The 24112-nt window shown below is 35.3% G+C and overlaps 1 protein-coding gene across 5 annotated transcripts in view; it reads right to left on the reverse strand.

The window, feature by feature from the left end:
* Window positions 1–3011: 3011 nt before the first annotated feature.
* The window catches only part of TANK (TRAF family member associated NFKB activator), a 73009-nt gene continuing 51908 nt past the window's right edge, over window positions 3012–24112 (reverse strand). For all 5 annotated transcript variants that reach the window (XM_044666569.1, XM_044666566.1, XM_044666571.1 and 2 more), the window contains 4 exons: window positions 14801–14874; window positions 13973–14088; window positions 7298–7878; window positions 3012–3688 (listed from right to left, as the gene is read on the reverse strand). In XM_044666569.1, the coding sequence (XP_044522504.1) occupies window positions 3512–3688; window positions 7298–7878; window positions 13973–14088; window positions 14801–14874 (948 nt within the window). In that variant the 3' untranslated portion in view covers window positions 3012–3511. The remainder of the gene's footprint in view (window positions 3689–7297; window positions 7879–13972; window positions 14089–14800; window positions 14875–24112) is intronic.

A 24112-nucleotide genomic window follows, 5' to 3' on the forward strand; every position in this document is an offset into this window, starting at 1 on the left:
AGAGAGAGAGAGAGAGAGAGAGAGAGAGAGAGAGAGAGAGAGAGAGAGAAAGCGCGGCAGGCAGGCGGAGGGAGGGCTGATTAGCATGCAGCAGCGCTCGCAAGCCCGGCTCCATTGTTTTAACACCTCCCCTCTCCTCCGCGCCAATCTGTCACCGTTCAGCAGGCGAACGCTGCTGCCTCAAATGCTGCTCTTCTCAAATGAGACGGATAATTAGTTGCCCCGCACGAATGCCGCACTCTTCTCACCCCTGATTGCTATCACCTTCTTGCTCCTGGCAGTTTTGACACCTCGTAATCAGCCTGCTGCTTTTCTCTTTTCTTTCCCGACTTCTGCTTCCCTCCCCCCTTTCCTCCTTAGATTTTTTTTTATTATTTATTATTATTTTAAATGCAATCTGAGCTCCCATTTGGTCGGAGCCTCCGCTGAGTTAACCTTCCTGTATATATTTGTATATCTGTGTATGTATGGATAATGCACAGAGGAAATAGAAAATGGGGCAAGGGGTGGGTAGTGCGTGTGGCGATGCTGGTGGTGATGCTGGTGATTGGGAGGGGCGGGGGGGGGGAAAGTTTGTTTTACAAGAGAGAACTTCCCTCCTCTCCAGCCGAGGAGATTTTTTGGGGGGGAGGGAGGGGGCAGGAGCGGAGAAGAACCGGGGAGAGACCTCAATTAATGCTTTAAAGATCTCTTAGAAATTAACAAACTGGGGAGTCTCGGAATCTGTCAGAGGCGTGTTTTCCCCTCTCTCCTCTAACGAGCATTGACAGTCTAATTACCGTAGCTACAAGCAGCTGTCGAGGCAGCAGCCAGGGAGAGAAGGCGCCACGGGCTGTGCCCGGCCCCGCCGCCAGCCCCCTGCACCCAGCGGAACGAGCTGCCAATGGCTGCCCGACTGGCTGGACTTCGGGGTGGAGAGAAGCGTCCAGACCGGGGGGTGGGGGTGGTAGGGGGTCAAGAAAACTTCGGAGACCACCATGGCGGACCTGACATAGGCAGCAGCAGCCGGGTTTATCGTTTCATTTTTTAGAGAATTCTCACCTTGAAGGTTAAAAGACACGAAGAAAAAAGGAAGGGAGGCGGGGGAGTGGGAAATTCTCTTGAGCCATCCCACTTCCCTATATCGACCCCCCCCCCCGTCCCTATCTCCCACCACCCCCCCGTGTTGGTAAAATAACCACCCAACCCGGGGCTGAGGGGGCGGGGTGAGCCAGGCTCAAGAGTAAGAAAGCAGATGTCCCCGCTGGCAGCAGCCTCAGCCTCCAGGGAAAGCTGCTGGGGGAGGGGGTGCCTCCCGAGGACATTCACCTCCTACTTCTCAGGCATCCCGCTCACAATTACCTCGCCTTGGCGGGGGTGGTTTTTTCAGACTCAGTGTTTGGCGAGTGCAGCTTTTTTACCTGGGAGCGGTTGTTACCCGGCCACGCTCAGCAGATGCCAAGATGCATCCCCTGCACGACTCAGTTAGGAAGGAAGAGATCTGGAACGTTACCCACTCCTCCCCTTCCTGCTGCTGCCGCCGCCGCTGCTCCTGCCATCGCCACCTCTGCTCCCCAAACCCCGAAACTAACCTCTCTCCCGCCTGCCTCGGAAGTATGGGTCTTCGTGGGCTCTAGATCTGCGCTGGCAGGGCCCCAGAACAAGTCAATAAAAAGTTGCCTCCCAGACTCCCTCTCCCTGGAGGGATGGGACCCCAAGGGGATCTGGGGATCAATGTAATGTGACCAAAATAAGTGGCCGAGATGAAAAAAAAAAAAGGTAAATGAGGGTCCAATTAGGTTATTAATAACCTCCAAGATTTTGCTCCTCAGAGGAAAAGGCAGGTAGGTGTGTAGGGGGTCAGTGGTGTGTGAGGATCGCCATTCTTTCCCCCGCCCCCTTGCTGAAAGTCAGCTCAGGAAGCAGATCTGAATTTCAGATTACACGTGCTGGAAAGAAAAGCTTGGAAAGTGGGCAATGCCACAGAAAAGGGAGGAAATAGCTCCTAATAAGGAGGGCCAGGCATTTCCACTCATTTCCTTTGGCAACAAATAAAGATCTGAAGGCTTCAAAACCCTCCACAGTAAATACTGTAATAATCAATTTAAGTAGATGGAGGTGAGGAAAATGTCAATCCAATGCCATTGGTGCCTCTCAGTAGTAAGGAGGCTCCCTCATTCTTTTACACAGATGAGGCTCTCTAGTTAGTTGTATTCACAGCACCAGGCTGAGACGACTCATGGCAAAATCAAAGGATTAAAATATTGTCATTAGATGGCTAGCTTAGCTTCAAGGTAGCTTTTCTTAGGTGATGCAAATCTATTTTTCACTTGATAAAATGGGAAATTAGCGCTTCCTAGCTCATAAAAGAAGAGAGATTTAAGTTCTAAAATGGCCAACATAAGAGGGAAGGCCAACTTAAGGGAAGCTTCATTTTAAAGTGCTGTATTGCATGTTTTCCCCCTTAAAGTCTCAAAACCTTGTCCACTGGTAAAGAATCAGGCTGCCAGACCCATGCAGAGAGAATGCCTCAGCTAAGAAATGTAATATTCCCAACTAAAATAAGGAAAGCTGTGGCAGTCCTTTTGAGAATAAACCAAGCTAAATTAAAATAGTTCAAGTTCTCTAGCATGAATGTGACCTTTAAAATGTAATAAATACTAGAATAAAATGCAATGGATAGCATTGTTAATACGTTCCCTAGACTTTATCATTACTCCTTCAATTGGTTATTAGAAAAAAAAAATAGGCATTTAAAAATGTACATTAAAAGTAAAATCTTTCTTTCCAAGGAGTGTCTACTATAGAAAAATTTACATTTTTTTTGGTTAATATGGGTCACAGTAAATGTAACAAATTTGATATTTAAAGTACATTTCTATCAAATAGACATGTATATATGTATCATAAAATTAAGACTACAGATTATTAAAATAAAGCCAATCAAGTCTTCTATTATTAAAAAAAAACACAACACATTGACTAATTGTACAGGTAGACCAAAGTAAGAATTTTCACCATCAGACAACAAATGTGTTAGACTTGACTTTTTACTCTAGATTTCAATAATACCTATTTGTCTACTGTAAGTCTATCTGAAAAGGCCATTCCATACAGAATAAATATTGTAGCTATTTGAACAAAAAGATTCCTTTACAAATATTTGCCATTTTCAAATTGAAAATATCTAATTAGTCATCCAAGCAATATGCTTATATATTTGAGCCTAAATTTAATTATGATTATACTATTCTAAATTACACAGGTAAGATTGGCTTCCAGTAATGACACCATAAAAAGCAATACACTAAATTACAGGGTTTTTTAATGAGACGATCTTTTAAATGATTATAAAATAAAGTTTAAAAATGTTTAGAAAAACAATCTAAACACCTAGAGCAATAAGTTGTATTATAAACATCCATTCTAAAAGCTTTACATGAATATTTAAATCTACAATCAAGTATTTATAGGATTACAAACCAAAAATCACTGCATAAAATTCCACATCCATGTCTGTCTTAAAAATGTCTTAAGACTCTCCATTAAAGTGTGAATTAAGATGTCGAAGGAAATCCCCTGTGGATGTAATTGATGGTGGGAAAACTGCTTGACAGAATTCACATACTTGAGGTATGTGCAGCTCTGAGTCTGTACTACTTAGTGCCAATAAGTCATTCTCTTGATTAGGGTAAGGCTTCCAGAGGGGCTGTAAAGAGAAGAAAAATAACCTTACTTTACTTATTTTTAAAAATTAATCTTAAGTATTTTGAATATTAAATTATCAGCGTGTCTTAAACCAATGTTAAAAGCAAATTATTCTTGGGTTAAAATGGGCACAAGAATTAAAAGTGGTATTTACATCTTCTTTAAAAAAAATTCAACTAAACATTGACTAGGACATTTAAGAAATATATGCATGTATTTTTAGCTTTAGATACTTAGTAATATTCCAGATTCAGTAATAGTCCTTTTAAAATACAACCATAATCATAAATAATAACTGCATTAGTTTTTGACTAATGATTCTAATTGTGATATTTTGGAATTCTCTAGAAATTTCACATTTCTTATTGATTAATGAAACTTTAAGCTACAGGCCTTTCAGTACTATCTGAGTTAAATGGACATGAGCACATATTTTTCTAGACCATTAAAGGCAATTGTAAATAGAATTTTGTTTTTAATAATCAAATAGGAAATTTATAAAAAGGTCTAATTTTTAAAAAATCCTATCTAACCTTTCTTTTCCTCTAAGTTAAAGGGGGAAAATCTCACTGGTAATAGCTTTTCATTTTGTAAAACTTAAAAATTTAAATTAATCATTCCACAATGGCTAATATTCAACATATTAAAGTATATTCCTGCCACTCTTCACTTAGACCTGGTTTGATTTTGTGTTAAATGTAATGCGTCTCTATTTCCTTACTTATCTACAAGCACACTTGCTTTTTTACCCTTAGTTGACCCAGAATAAAACTGAAAGTTTTCCTTTGACTAACTGTCTAATTGAAGAAATGGAAGTAATAACATTTTTTAAATGAACTAATTTGACTATAATCACATCCACAAATAACTGCATGGGGATCCTTACTGTAGCAAAGAGGGCAAGAAAATACCATATTGTGACTATTATTATAAAAGGTAACAAAATTTTCCTGAATCTATGTCTTCCGTTGAAGGAACTATTATTCTCAAATTCATGTGCTTTGAGGAGAAAAATCACATATTATTTACCAAGCTGTTAGGGCAGTCAATTTAAACAGATCATTTATATGCTCCTTTTACCCACCTCTGTTTAGAGTGCTATAAGACCTTAACTGATTTATAATCACAGCCCTCCTACTCTGGTCAGCAATCTATCTACATAATTAAGTTATATGTTACTAATTTATAGTTTTATGCATGATTGAATCATCCTTTGCTAACAATTAGTGTAAATAAACGAAGTCTAAGCAGTGAGACATTTTTTTAAAATAAGACTTTTTTGTTAGAAAAGTTGTTATAATTATCAGGCACACAAGTGAAAAACTTTGTTAATTCCGTTTTGCAAAACGTTTATGTTCTTTAATAAGTCTAATTGAAAAGAGGAACTGGCCAAAACATTTAAAAGTAAAGTGGAGAGATTTAGGAGAAAAAGGTTTAGGCTTAAAAATTTTTGTGTGCATTCAGATCTCTGAAAGAAATGAAGAACTCAGAAACATCAACATTGTAGAATGGAAGCTTCTTGGAAAATTATAACTATCTTACTTTTGGAGTTCTATTATTAGTACCTGGCAGTGTCTGGCACATAGTGGGCACTTAAATTATGGTTGATGGACTTGGTGAAACAAGCTTAGACATCCACTTTGCTCCCAAAGTAACAATTTGTTGCTGAGCTCTAAATTAAGGAAGCTACAAGTTGGATTCATCTTTCCATTACACTCAGTTGGGAAACCACATATTTGACTCACTAGAAATAATATAAAGAAAACAAATTCATATACTAGAACAATATATATAAATATTTGGTGTTCTACTACAGATAGTACTCAGTCAATACAAATGCCTATTTTAAGTTACATTTTTGCTTAGTGTAAAATTAATTTGAGAAGATTTTAAACAAATTTCTTTCTCCTTGAATGCTACGTACCTACAAATGGTACAACTTAAATAGGCCAGTATTATTTATTTCCCTGTGTACAAATGATAACAGTTAATTATTTTAATGTTAAAATTGGAGATAAAATATTATTTTGCTCAAATATTCTAATGGGGCCCTCAAAAGAAAATCATTTCCTTACTTTCCTGCCAAAATATCAATTATCTAACCTTATGCCCCATGTCTTGTGACAGCTCAACACCAATTCTCCTACATTTTTTAAGCTGCATACTTCCTCATCAACTTGTAATCACATACCAGCTGTTTCCCTTGCTGTAGTATAGAAAGCAAATGCACAATGCAGGGTGCCATCTACTGAAAAAATGAATGCACAGACTAACTAGTAAAAGAACAAGCAGAAGAGATAATGGAGAAAAAGGGAAAAGTAACAAGGATTAGAATGGATGTGCTTCACAGCTCCACAGGAAATCTACTAGTAATAAATGGAATTGTTTCATTTATTTCACTCAGTCACAACTATTACTGAGAATCTGATCTAAAATAGGGTACAAGTGGAGAACTAAAGTGAGTGTGTAATTAGTATCAGTCAGATAAAGTGCAATATTCTCATGTTAGCAAAATACATCACAACTTACTGAATATTTGACATTGCCATACTCTAATTTATATACTAACATAAAAGTCCCATAAAGCCAGGGGTTTATTCATTAGCCAAGCATTTCTGAAAATAAATTTCTTAAGGCAGAAAACAGAAACTAGGCTCCATTTTACTAAACAAATGCTTGCATTCTAAAAGAGATTCACATCAATCTGTATTTTCATGAGCTTCTGTTTATTATTATTTTTGAAATTATAGATTGTCATAGCCTCCAGGCAGTTTTAGAATATTTTTTAAAAAAGAAACATTCTGTGACTGAACCTAAATTTGAAAGGGAGGTTGAAAAGGGGTTTAAGTAGTATGTATGTAGGCTTTTTAAAAGATTTAAATGAAACATGAGATTAAAATCTCAAACGTGCAGGGACTACTCAAAATGAATGGAAATACATAGTTAATGATAAAGTCTGGGTGTAAAGGAATGAAGTTCCTTCCTCATTCCTCACTTCCTCCAATCTCACAACATTATAATGCCTAGCACTGTGAACCTGAGAATTGGACTAAAACATATAGATCTTTAATATTCAATAAATAAATAAATAAAATTACTACAAAACACATTTTAATTAGTGAATGGAGTACATACACTGAATTTATTTTTTCTTAAAAAGAATTTTTAAAAATGCTATGAACTTTAATAAAATGTAACATAATCTAGAATTTTAGATTTGAACTCTCAAGATCATTTAGCTCAAGTCTCTCATTTTACAAATGAGGAAGGTGAGACTCAGAAGTACAGTGACATGTCCAAGGTCACACTTGTTATTGAAACACAACCCAATTTACAAACACCAGTATTAACTAATGAGGTAACAGTCACATTATGGGCTTTTGAGGTTAGAGCAAGAGATGGATTCTACAGAGGTTAATATATATACAAATGCCAACATGTGGGATATTTAAAAATACTAATTATGCCCCAAATTGTGGAAATAGTTGTGTTTTCTGCACCAAGTCTTATCTTTGGCTAATTACTGACTTAATATTAGAAAGGTATGTCAGGACAGGATTATTGTGTGTGTCAATATATAATGTAGCATCTCCTAGTGAGAAACAATTACCTGCTGTGGTCCTCGGACAGCTCTTCCTGGGGAATCTGGTGATGCAAACAGTACCTCTGGGGTGTCCTGAGCTTGGAGGAACGTATTTACATATATGATATCATGGTCTCCAGTTGGCAAACATGCCGTTTTTTCCAGAGTTGTCTTCATACATGTATTGGTGGGGTGTGAGGGTCTTGTCTTGTCAGAAGTTATAATGTTTTGCATTGCTGAAGTTATGAGGTCAATTCTATTCATTTCAAATAACATACCTTCCGGTTTAACAAAGGCCACTGAACTGTCCTGGAGTTCCCTGTCAAATTTATCCTGACCCACAGGCTCAGTTCTGGCCGGAACCATAACTTGGGGTTTCTCTGGAGTGCTATGCAAGAAAGTAGAGTCATTATCCATAGGTGGAAACTTAACATTAAATTTAGAAAGTGATTCTAAAGAGTTGTCTTCCTCTTCTTGGCCCAGTCCTCTTGGTGTGATAGATGTGACGCATGATGATCCTCTATTTATAACATCCTTAACCTGAGGCTTCAAAGGTTCTTCTGCTTGTTGTTCATCAGTACATTGTATAGGCATAGAGAATTGTATAGCTGCAAGATGAAATCACACCATCATAACAGGGCCACATTCACATTCAATTCATTTTTGGAAATTTGTTTAATTAAGCAGGTCCTGAGTTTTCTCAGTGTTCTAAGTCATTTTTAAGATGGCTGGACATAACTATGACTTTAATGTGTAAAGTTACTAATCATGTAATATTTAATCTAGGCATTTAAACAATTGCTAGAAAGTTAATTAAAAGGCAGCCTACTGGTTTCCATTAAACAATTTTATCATTCCTTGCATTTTGACCTATCATTCTTATGTTCATTCAACAAACATTAATCAAACATCTACTATTTGTAGAAATTCAATCATAAAACACTTGTATCACATGTACTTAAATTTGTCAATATGCAAAGCAGCAAATGTTAATATATTTACCTTAAAAAAGAAAATCTCAAGAGAAACACACAAAAGAGCAAATATACAGGTCAAAGAACTATGCCTACTGGGTGTCCTGTCCCCAGGTGTTACTAAATCACTAAGCTTAGCATCAAGCATTTCATTACCAGTCAACTCTCAATTATTTCTGTTTACTAGTGGGCACAGATACTCTGAAGATCCAAAATAAATGTTAATGCTTTAGGATTTTAAAACTTCTTTTTTAAAAGTTACATGTGAATATAGGTATGTTCTGTTTTGTAATTTACATGAGAAAATAAGATATCCTACCCTGTAAAGATCTGACTTAGGGAGATTTATTGTCCAAATTCCTTACTTCTCCTTTGAAAATGTCAGACAGCTTAAAATAAAACTGTCCTTATAAAAATTATATTTATGATAATTTCCCTGAATCAAAGGAGGTAAAAGAATCATTTTGCTTAAAGGATCTACTGGGATACCTGTCCTACAATAGAATAAAAGTAGAGGAGATACTGAATTATGTCAATATCCTACTATCAGTAATTATTTAGATTGACTGAATTGAATCTGAAAGTAAGATTTAACATGGATTTAGCCTGTGATTACTGTGAATTATCTACATACTTCAGCATAAAAAAATTAAAAGTAAGTCTATATTGTTGAGTATAATCCCCTTAATTAAACTCCAAATCTATGGTATTCTTTTTTCTTTTTTTAAACCCTTACCTTCCATCTTGGAGCCAAGGAGCCAATGCTACGTAGGCAGAAGAGTGGTAAAGGCTAGGCAATGGGGTACAAGTGACTTGCCCAGGGTCACACAGCCAGGAAGTGTCTGAGGCTAGATTTGAACCTAGGACCTCCCATCTCTAGGCCTGGCTCTCAATCCACTGAGCTACCCAGCTGCCCCCTCTATGATATTCTTAATAATATTCAGTTGAAAATATTGCCAACTATGTTTAGATAGACAGTATTTCAATACCATAGGGGAAAAGACTTCATAAATTATTTCAATTCAACAAAACTTTGTTAAGTACCCACTGTGTGCAGGATTCTCTATTAGCAATGAGGGAAATACAAATTTACACAGGACACAGTTTGGGCCCTTTCAGGTCTTTGAGCTTGGTAACAGAAGCTTCACTTACCTTAGGTCATTTATTCCATCACTTCAACAGTCTTGAACCCAGTTGAGAGCCAAAAAAGAGGCTATATGAGCCTCTGAGCAGATAAAACAAGTGCTATACAGCCCAAGGACAAAATTTATATATCTAACCCAGGAAAGTCCTTCAGACTCAGATTCAGAGATCATTTTCTTTTCTTATTTTATTCAAAACTATTAAAAAGTTTGCTTTATCTAATTTTCCAGATTATCAACAATTAAAAACAGCAAATTATAGAAGAGGCAGGCAGAGCTAGTAGAAGCAGAAATTCTGACAGCAGTAAGAACTGATAACTGCTTAAATATAGAAATTGTATTATAGAAATCATAGAAAAACCATAAGAATCAGAAATAAGAACTCACAAGTTCTATATTTTGAGATAATTCCACATAGGGTCAAACAGCCCTACATATTTCAGTAGATTTCTATGGGGATTACTTCATTATATAGAATTACAGAGTAAATGATATTCATAACTATGACACCTGTTTCTCCCCTTGCCTCATTAAGAAAAAAATTAAATTGTGTTGGGTAGGCTTTAAAAGAGTAAAGTGCAACTTATATTAAGTAGATTTCCATAAAAAATGTAGATTTTAAAAATTTGACACTTCATAGGGTTTTGGTAACTTGAAACTACTAATGCAGAATCTTCATCCCCTGAAAATCTTAAACAAATGAAGCTTTATGGTAATCTTGTTTTTATTCTCTAATGCCACCACAAAGTACAGCTTACAACTGTACTTTACAAGCCACAGTAATTCTATTTATAGATGGCTAGAAGTACAATTGAAGATTAAATTTTAAAAGGAAGTAATTAATCTGAAATCCCTAGCTTCTTTCAAAGTTCAGCAGTCATTTGCCACTTTCTACAGGAAGTCTTTCCTGATTCTGATTATTAGTGCTCTTTCTCATCTCAGATTATCATCCATATATTTATCTTTTGATATTTTCCATTTTCTCAGGAGAATATAAGTTCATTGATGGCATCTACGTTTTTTTTTCTTGGTAAACTGCATAGCATAGTATATCACAAATATTGTTTAATGTGTTTGTTGGATTTGATTTAAATTAATTTTATAATTTAAAGTATAAAAAACTTAGAAACTTCCTCAACCAGTCCTAATGGCAAGAATAATTTCTTCTTTTTTGTTAGTACTCTGCACAGAATAGATATTTTATATATTTGGTAACAAAGCTATGAAATTCTAGCCAAATACTAAATTTTTAAGCTTAACTTTTTAGATCTATAAAATTATGAAAAGCCACTAACTCCCAAACATGTCAGGTTTTCTTCTAGCACTGGATGTATTGAAGACAGGGCATTGTAAGAATGGTTGTCTAATTGTCAACTGAGGGAATAATCTAAGTTTAGGTCCTTGCTTTTCCACTTAATATTCTTGTGATTACTAGTAACAAGTCATTTAACCATGCTGGAACTTTAATTTCTTCACTGATCAAATAAAGGGGTTGGACTAGATGACCTCCAAGATCCTTTCTGATTTTAAATATATGAACATATAACCAGCTGAAAAGATAACCATGGTCTTGATGAATCAGGAGGAGGAAAGTGCTGTCAAATCCTTTACAGAAACAGAGACAAGGTAGGGAGAAACCACTAAAGATAAGTGTGCTGATTTTCACATGTGAGGTAATATTACAGGCCCATGTGATCATCAGGAAGCAAGCTTTGAGTTTCTCTAGTCACTATGGGATCATTCAAATTCTTTTGCCCAATACCTTATATGAACAATGGGAGGAGGAATTTGCCAAGTAATTCTAGGTTAGGAGAATGATAGTTTGTAGACTAATTTTTCTTGCCCAAAAGCTTAAATGATCTACCATCATTAGTGTAGTTTGAATGATCTGGTCTAAGAAAGAAAATCATGTTTTCTAGAGTGGAATTTAAATTCAAGACAGTAGTGTGGACATCAGAATGTCAAGCTTGAGAAAGATTAGGAGACAAGTTTGGTGCATCCTGTGATCTGGCTGTCCTAACACCAGATTGAGTTGCATTCTCAAGTTGGCAAAACTGCTCTTCTGCACACTTAAAACTTACTTTGGAAAGCAAAGAGAGATACCATGAACAAATATTTTTGAACTTTGGAACAAACTTTGGGTATCAAGAGAAAGTTCAAGTTATTTCTCATTTTAGTTCCTTTTTATATTTAAAAAGAAAAAAAATTCTCAATGTTTACATAGCAGTGACCCCAGGCCTCTTCCCCCACTCTTATAAAACTGACTCCCACTTATTAAAGCAGACAACACACTAGAGGAAATGAAAAAGATGAAGGAGGCACAATAATGAAATGGGAGAAACTATGCAGTTTCAAGGTAAATTAGACAATGATAACAAATTTTTAACCATGAATCTCTCAAAGACCACTAATTCATAAGCATGCCATTTTTTCTTTTGGCAGTGGACATAAAAGTGGCAGGAAGCTCTGCAAACTGGTGGCCTCATTATAGTCCTGTAGTTGGAGATAGCTGGGGCTCAGGTTCTGCCTCTAGTATATACTTGTCTGATCATGGGCAAGTCACTTAATCTTTTAGTTCTCTGGGAACTTTCTAAATCTACTTAGCTATAGATGAGTTGGTGATTTGCATTGGGGGAAGGGTGTTTCCACACCTGGAATTTTTAGTCCTTGTAGAAACCAGAGAAGCAGAGACCAAAAATTTTAGCAATCCATAAATTGTTCCTATTCTGGAAAACAACCTTGTTTGATTGAAAATAGCAACATTTTAAAGTTTATATGTACATTATCCAAGAAGTACAGGTGAAATTTTCATGTAAAGTATACTCTTTTTGTGATTCTTTAGATAGAATGTTAAATATTTCCATTATAAGTTTATGGAATATAATATGCATGATTAGAAGTTTCAACTATATAACTGCTCTGCATCTCTCCCAAAATTTCTGGTAGATTTCTTTTCACATGACCCATTAGTGCCAGAAGCATAATATTCAATATTTCGGTGTGTTGCTTACACGACACAAATTCCCACTGTAGTCTGTAGCACAGTGGTTCACAAATATCTAAAAAAAAATGTTGTTTATTGCTTGTGGCACAGTTAGTACATTGCAAGAAAGTAACATTAAAAAGCAGTTTTGTGGGCAAAAATAAAGTTAAAACACTCAGTATTCTAGTTGACAGATGTACACTCAGATTTAGACCTGAGCAATTTTTAAATGGTCAAAGTATTAAGCCATTGATAATGGTGTAAGTTCTCTGTGTAACCAAAAAATTACACTATCACAATGTTTTGATAGGATCCTGATGCTTGGGGAAAAATGCCTATGGATTCTAGGTACCACATATTTACAGCTATTGAATTAGAAATTGAATATATTTCTAGTTCAGAAGAATTTAGCCTCATCAGTAAACACAAAAGGTTAACTCCAATAACATCTGATAAAAACTGATCTAGAGAAAATTATTTTTGGAAACACTACCAACTACCAAGGCTTTTTTTCTTTGTTTTTTGAAAAAAACTCTTATCTTCTGTCTTAGAATCAACACTAAGGATTGGTTCCAAAGTAGAAGAGAGGAAAGGGCTAGGCAATTGGGGTTAAGTGTCTTATTCAGGGTCACACAGTTAAGAAGTCTGTGAGGCCAAATTTGAACCCAGGACTTCCTGTCTCCAAGCCCAGCTCTCTATCCATGAGCTACCTAGCTGCCCCCAAGGCTTCTTTTCTCATCAACATAGATAATTCATCTACAATTTTCTGGAAAATAAAATAATTAAAATTCTGAAATGAAGTCCTAGAATGAAATCATTTTAAATGGTCAGGATATAAGTGATAGCAAATGATCATATCTTTTGGAATTATATTTTGAAATGTCCAAATCAGAGGTCGTAAAAACATTCAACAAACAAATTATTATCAATTTACCTGTCTTTCTTCCCCTGTAATGCTTGAGTACCAACTTCTATTCCCAGGATTTTGCTATTGCTACTATACCACTGAAGAGGCATGTTAGATGTATGTGAGCCAATGCAGGAGGTTTGAGAATTGAACCTTCAGAAGGGGTGAGCCTTTTTGATTATATTGCAACAGTTATACAAAATGGATGTTTTCTTTGGATTCTTTTATATGAACTATATCCTTCTTTATCTAAGACCTTGACCAACTAAAGTCCAAAAATTAATGTACTTGTTATTTTTCCCAATTATTATCTGGTAGACGAAACTTCAATACAGTTCAGTGATCTACTGAGCTAGTGATTTATGCAATATCAATCAGAACAAATTATAATTTAAGGCCATCTTAAATTTATATTCCCTAGTGATTCAATAAGCTTTCACTAAGTATTTATGCATTTATGCAATACACTAAATTATATGTACATATACAGTATTTACCATATGAAAGGAGCCCATCAAAAATAATAAATTATTTTTGTAACAGTAGTTTGTGAATTTGGATATTTAAACAACAATAGCTTTACCAAAAAAGAAGGTATTTGACTGGTAGGATTTTAGGAATATTCACATACAGTAAGAGAAAAAAAAATCCAAACTCTGAAACATTAACATTACAGTAGAATAAATTGAATCTCACCAGGTGTTGGTTCTTGAATGTTAAGTCTGTTTAAGTGGTCTCTTTGTGCTCTTGCTAACATGCATATCCTATGGAATTCTTCTTTCATTTCATAGAAAGTCTTCTCTATTTCTTCCCTGAAAGTGCAATGTGTTGAATAAAAACTTATTATTCTGATCGTTCATTACATTACATTTCATAAAACATTTTCAATATCTACACCATGTTTTCATATACCTCACAACTGACCAAAATCTATTTTTAAAAAATTGTTTAAAGGAATAGTCTCTAAGCAGGCAATTAGTTAAAAGTTCTCATTTAAAATTAGGTTTAGCTTTGTATTAGGATTGCACTGCCAGTCTCCCATTTACTCATATAGAACACTAAAGTTGTTAGTCCTGTTCTTCTTAGTGTTTTTTTTTTTTAATTAGGGGAGCCCAAGTGCATACACGTACATACACACACATGCACACATATGTATCTATGTATATATGTATAGACACACAATTTCTTTTCTTTTCCCCAAACTTAAGTAAAAGGGAAAAAATCCAAGTCTTTAATTCAACATATCAGCAAAATTGGCATTTTCATCTTTTATAGAATAACTCCACTATATTATCTGCAGTGGGAAGAACTCAGGATAAGAAACTATTTCTCTCAGTTTTGCAATTAACCAGCCTTTTCACATTAAATAAACAACCAAATCCCTCTCTGGGTTTCCTAATCTTTAAAAATAAAAGGCTAGATGATTGCTAAAGTTCTGTAAAATTCCATTGCTCTATGTTTCTACTTTGTAGCAACTGTAAATAACAGGGGGAGGAAGAGATTAAAAAAATAATGCAGATGTACCTTTTATTGAATAAAGAAAAGTCAGGATTCCCTGGAAATTTTTCCTGTCTAGGTGAAGTCTCTGGTCTTTTTACCTTAAAGAAGACACAAGAAGATGGTGATTTCACTTTAACATACTTCTAATTTTCAATAAGAGAAGTCTGATAAAATACAATCTTTATGTTAACACTTTATTCTTTTCCCTGACTGATAATTCACGCAGTCATTAAGCTTGAGATATGACCCTTTATGGGTTGAGATTCCAATTCTGATTGCCCAAGTTACTGAAATGAACCAGACATCTTGCCCGTGAATTTTTTTTTTTTCTATTTTAGTACTCACGAATGCTGCGTGAAACATGTAAATCAATCCCTTTGAGTATTAAGTTACGATTTCTTTGCTGAAGAATGCAGCTGTGTAAGGGAAGGAGGGAAAAATCCACAAAACCAAGCAGCTGATTCTTAGCATTTATAACAAGCATTTTAAAGATTTGTAAAAATAGCCCCATTATGTATTTAAACTACTTCCATACCAGTTCTTACCTTTCACTACCACCTTGTGGCTTATATTGGTATTACATAGTCTTTGAACATGACTACCAAAAGTTGACTGTTCTAATGATTTATCAATTGAAAACTTTTTTTGTGTTTGAGTAGGGCAATCAGAAGCTATAACTTTGAAACCTGGAATAGACAATGCGTATCTAATACTATTTAAATAAAATTTAACATATGAAGTCAATAGTTATAAAAATAAAAAATGTTTTCAAATATGTGGACAGTTTATTTTTTTTTAAAGATCTGTTATGCATATTATTCATCATTTAGGAACACTATAAGTGCTATTAAACAGGAAATTTTAATCTGTTACTTATCTCCTTATTATGTATACACATATGTCTGTAATCCTGCTTTTCTTTCAATCTGATTTTTATGAGTCTATTTCTTCCTAAAGGCAGGAATTGACTCAAGTTCCTTTTTCTTTAGATAACGCTCTTCGGTTTGTTTTAATTTACTGCTCCCATTTTCAAACTGCTCCTAAAATAACACACGAATTTTGGAACATTTCTAAATGAGGAGGAATATCATTATACAGACATTGTGGATAGGTTGAATTAAATCTTGGCAACTGAAGTGATTTCGATTTTATATAGTATATTATCATCAGCTAGAGGTGAAATAAGAACCATTTGCTCTTCAGTGCTGACTGCCTAACACACATGTATCTTAGTAAAACAAATTTATTGAGACTTATCTTCTTATAGACAATTAGTCAAAAGCTGCAACTGAAGTTTATTTTTAAAAATCTCACTGGAAAATATTTTCTCATTATCAGTTTATTTCTAATACTGGTAGACAAAGTTTTCCTTTAGTTTTATACAATGATTAACAAATGGACTTTAGAGAAAGCATTAAGTGAAAAAGTTTCTTGACCAAAACATAGTGAAGTTTGCAAAGACAGCTGCTATTTAGGAAATCAATGAAAGCCAAATGATTTGGAGACTGGGAGCTTTATTTAAAAGAAAGCTACCTATTCAAAAAGTCATGAACACAAACAACAAGTGGACTTTTATTGGAAATCCTAATAGGATTTCTTTGATTTCTAAATACTGAAAACGAGGGTCAGAAGAATGAATTACTAAGAAAATACAAAATCATTTGGAAGTTTGGCACTTAAAAAACAGAATTGTTATGATTTCTCCCTTTGCTTTAAAAAACAGATCTATGTGCTTATTTCATTGTTAGAAAAAAATGCTATGAGAAAAAGAACCAAAAAGAAGTAGTCTCTTAATTATTTTGAAGTAGCAGTCAAGGTGATTACAGGAAGAGAAAAAAAGATTATCAAAATTTTTAGTCTTGTTTTTGAGATACTCTAGTAATCTCTACTTTTGAAGCTGAATAGACCTACCCAATTTTGTCTAGTTTTTAACTAAACTAACGGGCATAGCAGTATTCTCCAGGAATCCAAGAAATACATTTTATTATACTACAGGGAGTCCCAAAGTCTTCATGTAGACTACTACACAAAGTCTTTGGGACACCCTGTATTTTTCAACTCTTTTCGTGCTTGATACATATCTAACAGTCTATAAAATGACTGCTTTATATTATTTCAGGAGTAATCAAAATTTTGTTTGGGGGCAGCTAGTTTTATGTGTCTGTCAGTGGATCAGGAGGAGAAAATATACCTTTGAAAGACATATGTTTCATTAAGATGAATGAATGACAAGAAGGAATCCAAGGTGGCTCAGAAAATATATGGGGAGAAAAGTAGAAATAAAGAAGAAAATGATGAAAGCCCACTCTCCTCAGCGTGTTAGTGATTTTCAACTATTTTCCATTTACCTGGCTTTACAGCTTAATTATAGGGGTCCTTTTGGGTAGATATGGAGAGGAGAGAAATAAGGAAAAGGTTGTGCTATTAATTATTTTAGAATTATTTTTTGTAAAGGTCCAAACAGGACCTAAATTTTTTCTTTAATATACTAAGCTTGCTACTATCAACAACAGCCCTAATTTCCATTAATAAGACCATAGCTTCATTAAATAGCAAGCAATAAACTCTCAGAGATCTCATATCTAAAATATATTGAAAAATTTGTCAAGTTTATAAGAATAGAAGCCATACCCCAATTGATAAAGAAGCAAAAGATATGAACAGATAGTTTTTGGATAAAGAAATCAGAGCCATATATAGGTATATGAAAAAATGCTCCAAAATCATTACCAATTAAAGAAATGCAAATTAAAACAATTTTGAAGTATCATCTCATGCCCATCAGACTGGTTAAAGGACAAAAGGGCAAAATGACTAATGTTGGAGGGGATGGAAAATTTCAAACACTAATACACTGTTGGTAGAATGATGATAAACTGATACAACCATTCTGGAGAGCAATTTCAAATTGTGTCCAGAGAATTATAAAACTGTGTATTCCCGCAGACCCAGCAATGCTATTGCTGGATATGTTTCCCGAGGAGATCAGGGAGAAAGGAAAAGAACCTATATATTCCAAAATATTTACATTGTCTCTCTTTGTGGTGGTAAAGAACTAGAAACTGAGGAAATGCCCATCGAGTGGGGAATGACTAAATAAATTGTAGTATATGATTGTGAAGGGATAAGAAATGATGAGCAGATTAATCTTTTAAAAAAAGAACTATATGAGATACTGAAGATAAAAAGAATCAAGAGATTTAATATTTGAAGAATAATTTATGAATGTTCACCTCCAGAGAACTAAAAGGAAACATGAAAGACATAATCTATATATAGTATGTTTGCATTCTATGGTGTGGAGAAGAGATGGAGGGGCTGAGATAACTGGAAATAATTTCTATTAATAAAATTTTTAAAATAGCAAGTAATACACTGACTGTATAATTTACAAGGTCATTTCAGTTGTAAGAGTATACTAACAATGGTATCAGACAAGAAAAGCTTCCCATTGTAGATAAGCTTAAAGGTTCTAAAAGACCAAAATGAAAAGGGAGTCAATTCTGGGAATAGTATAGACACAAAGACTTGGAGATGGGAGATGGCATGCTGAATTCAGGGAAGAACCAAGTGCATAAAGAGAAGTCATTTAAAAAAATATTAAAAGGGATGTATACTCTCACCTAAATAAGGAAGAAAACAAAATTTGTGTGTGCACATACATGTCTGAAAATGTAATGTAAAGCATATCAGCTGTGGAATGGTTATTTTGAACAATGCTGGGTAGGTTTTCCCATCACCTACCCAGCATTATTATATATCCGAATTCATTTATCAATAAGATTTTTGACACTTGAGAGAGAAAAGCAAGAAGAAAGAACCAAGGTTGAGACCAAAGACATTATGATGAAGCCAGAGAGAAAGCAAAGAAAGGACTGAAACACTGAAGCGAATAAAATAGAAAAGCATGACTGGAAAAATTACAGAGAGATATAAGAGTAAACACAAAGACGAAGCAAAGCAAAAGAGTAAAGAACAGAAGGCTGAATAAAAAAGTTACTAGGAAGCTATATTTAATCTATAGGAATTTCAGACCATATACAATCTGTAGGTCTCATCACAGGCTCCTTGCTATTCCTGAAAATCTAGCAAAGCAAGAGGAACACAAATCACAGGAGCACTGCCTCAAAGCAGTGTGCTAGGCAAACCTACTGTCAGTGTGGGAACAACTCCAGGACAAAATGGGATACATCCCAGAGTTCTGAAGGAAGTGGCGAGAAAATAAACAATAAGGAAATAAAATTAAACACCCCAATTACTTCCAAGTTCTTTACAGAGGGCTGATTTGACTTTTTAAAAAGTCTTTATTAATGTAATACTGAGATTAAAAGTTAAAGTTACAAATGGTTTCCTAAGCCTTCCATAGTTAACCAAATTACACTATTACTTTCTAGTCTATATTTGTAAGATCATTAGTTTTTTAGGATAATACTTTGTGGCCAGGGATCATTAAAGTGCATTTTCCTGGATTTCTCTTTCTTTCCCTCCCTTCTTCCCCCCCTCCCTCCAATAAATCCTTACCTTTTGCTTAGAATCAATACTAAGGATTGGTTTCAAGGTAGAAAAAGCTGTAAGGGCTAGGTAATTTGAGTTATGTGACTTGGCCAAAGTAACAAAGCTACTAAGTGTTTTAGGGCAGATTTGAACCTAGGACTTCCTGTCTCCAGGCCTGGCTCTCTATCCATTGAGCCATTTAGCTTCCCCTATGAGTCACTAATTGCTACTTGGGTTTCATTTTTTAAAATGCCTTTTTAAACAAAGTGTAAACTCCGTAACTTACATACCCAATTTAACAGTAACATTTTGCTGTTTGGAAACTACTTCAATAAAATCACCTGGAAATGGATTTTTTTCTCCCTTCAAGGGTGTTTGTTTGGATATGATATGAATAGAGAATGTGACATAGTATACGGTCAGTCTTAGAGTCAGGAGTTTTCAAGTTCTATCTTTGACACATAATAGCTATGTGATCTGAGTAAATTACTTAATTACTCAATGACCCAGGAAACTCAAGACTACACATTGCAAAGAGAGGTTGATCTGCAATGGTAAAAGGGCATTTCTAAAATGGAAATACAATTTCTTACACTGGTGAAATTACAAGTCTTTCCTCTTCTGCTAAAAAACAATATCCCCCCTTTTCCAAATTAATAACACTGAGCAACAGCAGATTTGTGGAAATATATATGTTCCTTTGATGGGGAAGAAAGTCAAAAAGGGTTAAAATGTATAGATCATACCAATGTTTATTAACTTAAAAATTTTCAATGTCTACCACTGAACCTGAAAAAATGGTTGTTTATGGATCAGAATTAGTGATCAATTTAAGGTTTGATATTTATAGGTTCCTTATATATAGCTTTCCCCATCCTTTTCTTGTGGTCAACTAATCAAGCAGAAAATTTAATTCCAAAACACCTTATGTAAATCTATTCATATTTTGTCAAGTTAGGTCAATGTTGACACCACCACATTTGAAATTCCAACCACAGGAAAATTCGGTCATTATTAATATGCCAACATTCGGAATTATGACCATTTAAAAAACAATATTTGTGAACAAAAGGCTTATATTGGCTGTCTCCACTTCCTTATCACTTATTCAATATTGAGGGCCCAATGACTTGATTTTTACTCTTATCGCTACTGAAAATGTATGACATAATCAGTTGCTGACATATGATATAACCAGTGACATAATCAGTTCACCAGTGATATAATCACCAAAATCTTGTAACCCTTTCTAAATACATCATTCTCCTTGACCTCTCCATGGCACCTGACAACACTGCCCATCAATACCTCCTTGCAACTGTAAAAAGGAATTCTTTAATTTCTTTAATTTAATGGGGCACCTGGAGGTCCTCTTACCACAGAGATGTGTAGGGATTAACCAGCCCACAGTGACAGGAAGTAGGAACTGGGGAGCCCCTGCTAAGCCAGGGTCAGTTGTAGGCTGGGAGTTGCTGAAGTCAGTTGCTGACAGTTAGGGCTAGCAGTTGCAGGGAAGTTGGCTGCTAGGTGTGAGTTGGTCATTGGGGGTTGGTTGCTGGTAGTATGGGTTGGTGTTTAGTTGCTGGTATATAAAGGCAGGCCTGAGTTTACTGAGGGGGCTTTTGGCTTAAGCCTTTAGAGGTCTTTTTGCTTCTGGACCTCAAGGGAGCAGGAGTCTGCCTCTGAGGCAAGGGGTGACTGGAAGTTAAACACTGGCCATTGAAGAATAAACCTTATTTAAGGAGGTTGTGGGTGGTGGCTGTTTATTTATTAGTGTAGATAGGTAGTTAATCAGTTTTAGGTAGAGTAGGTTAGATTAGGCCTGGTCTGGCCAGGCAGAAGAACCTGTCCTTGAAGATAGTTAGAGTATGGTTTTTAGAAATATTAGGAATTTTAGGTATATTTATAGGGTATAGTAATCTCTTTTTCCTCTTTTATATCTTTCTAAATATATATTGTTAATTGTTAAAAGCTGCTAGAGGGGGCAGCTGGGTAGCTCAGTGGATTGAGAGCTGGCCTCAGACACTTCCCAGCTGTGTGACCCTGGGCAAGTCACTTGACCCCCTTTGCCCACCCTTACCACTCTTCCACCTAGGAGCCAATACACAGAAGTTAAGGGTTTAAAAAAATAAAAATTAAAATAAAAAAAAAGTTGCTCTCTTATTTTGTCAAAACCCCTATTTTAACCCTTACACAACATTTCTTTCTGGGCACCTATGACAAACTAAATTATCTTGCTCTTCTTCCTCCTCTCTGACCATGTCTTCTTCATCTATCTTGCTCATTTGCCTGGGCTTGAAACTTTAATCTCCAATATTGTTTTTTCTCAATTCAGTGTTACTTTACAGATAAGAAAATGGATACATACAGAGGTTAAGAAACTTGCCCAGGATTACACATATTTAAAGATTCCATCCTGACCCCAAGTGTAAGTTATATCTACAGCATCACCTGGCTGCTTCTAGTATTGATGGCGTAAGACATTTACTCTACTCCCTGACAGAGAGAGGTGATATTCTAATTATCAAAATGACACATTATTGGACATGATCAATGTGAGAATTTGTTTTGCTTGAGTATATTTATTTATTACAGAGGTTTTGTTTCTGTAAAGTAGTCCTCTTATTGAGCACACATCTCCCAGGCTTATAATGAAGGCCAAAAGGGATAGCACTTCTAATGCACTTTGTAAGCTTCAAAATCCTATATAAATATTGGTTATTACTGCTATTGCTACTTTAACAATGCTGATGTTATTTTATAGCTTGTTCTCCTGGTTCTGTTCACTTCATTCTGCATCTGTTATACAAGTCTTCCAAGGCTTATCTCTAATACAACTATACTTAACACAACAGTGTTCCTCTCACTCTACCCCCTCCTTCACTTGTTCATCTCCTCATTTCTGTACTGATCCACTTAAAATCTTTCCCACTTCCAACTCAAGAAAAAGAAACAGAAGTTAAGGGTTTAAAATTTAAAAAAAAAAAGCTGCTAGAAGTTTTTTTCCTCTGGCTTAAATGGATAATATTAATTTACAACTCTACTATATTCTCATTAAAACTTAAATTATTAAAAGTTGCTCTCTTGGGGGCAGCTGGGTAGCTCAGTGGATTGACTTATAGGTGGAAGATTGGTAAGGGTAGGCAATGGGGGTCAAGTGACTTGCCCAGGGTCACACAGCTGGGAAGTGTCTGAGGCCGGATTTGAACCTAGGACCTCCTGTCTCTAGGCCTGGCTCTCAATCCACTTAAAATCTGTTATCCAAGTATCTCGAGAAGTAGCTTCACAGGTACCATTGAAAATTCCCCCTCACTAGCACAGGAATACCCATGCCCTGTCCCCCCCAATCACCTGGTGTCTGCCTTTTAGCAGGAAGTCTCCAGGGTAGTGAATAAGAGTGGGTTAAAAGCCCTTCCTATCTCCCCATCCTTACTTTTCATTTTGTTTTAGGTAGGACTGAGTGAGCACTCACCAGAAAGAGCAGACATAGATAAGTTGAGACAAGATCTCACTTCATTTTCTCCCCCCCTCCCCATACTCTTCCAGATTGCTCCATGTTTCTTAAAGACACCACTATCCCTACAGTCACTTGGGTTCACAACCTCAATGCCATCTCTCTCACCCTATATATATATATACTCAAGTAGCCAAACTGTCATTTCTACATCCAAAACATCTTACATCTGTCCTGATCTCTCTCCTCACAAAATTACCATCTTAGTTTAAGTCCTCATCATCTCTCCCACATGCTATTACAAATAGCTTCCTAATTTATCCTCCTGCTTCAAGTATCTCTCCCCAATCCATTCTCCAAACAGCTGTCACAATACAGGTCCATGTCATCTTTCTACTTATCCAGTTGCTCTCTATTAAATCTAGGATCAACATTTTTTTAATCTTCATGCTTTTAAAAATTCTAATTTTTGTATAAATTCTATAACAATGATTAGTATAGTATAGTATGCATGTCAGTAAATATACATGGATGGATGCTTTTTTTCAAATGACAGGAGTGTGATTTTTAAAAGTTTGGCAATTAAAGCCCTGAAATCTTTCTTTGGATTCTCAGTGGTTAGCTCAGTTCTAAAAATGGAATAAAAACTTACTAAATGCTTGTTGCCTATCAAACTGAAATACATTAGTGTAGATGTTTGATCAAAATAGTGGTTTCTGAAGTGAATATTCTAGAATGTGATAAATCAAAGAGATTGAATAATAATCCACATAAGAGTTCTGAAAGAACTAAAGAATCATATAGAACACATGGTACTATACTTAAGGCTATTGGTAAATTGCCATATGAAAGATTCAAGAGGGAAATCTGAGAAATACTGCTTGGAATTCAGTTCCATGTAGCTGGTAAAGCTGGTAAAATCTGATAGAGGGTAGAATAATTGAATACTTAAGTGAACATATATGGGAAAAGGCCATATATGGCTTCTATATGGACAAATTGTACTTTAACTGTACTTTTCTCTGAAAGAAGTATAAAGTACTTGTGTGCATGTTATTGATAGAAGACAATTACCATGTGGGATATTTTATAATCATTTCATTTCTTATACATTTTGTCTCCTTGAGAAAAACACAAACTCTATGAATATAGGAATAACATCTTGTCATTATTGTGTATCCCTCCTGAGAGGGACTGTCACAGAGTAACTGCTCAGTTTGTCTGGTGGATGTGGATACAAAGAAACCATTATATATAAATATGGTATATAAGTTGTATGTAATATATAAAGTTTAACCAATGATCTAGAAGGGTGAATACACAATGAAATATCTGAAGTTTTAAATAACACTGTTTATACCTAATGAAATATCAGATCTTCTACCTGG

This window comes from Gracilinanus agilis, chromosome 3 (assembly GCF_016433145.1).
Source record: "Gracilinanus agilis isolate LMUSP501 chromosome 3, AgileGrace, whole genome shotgun sequence".
NCBI lineage: Eukaryota > Metazoa > Chordata > Mammalia > Didelphimorphia > Didelphidae > Gracilinanus > Gracilinanus agilis.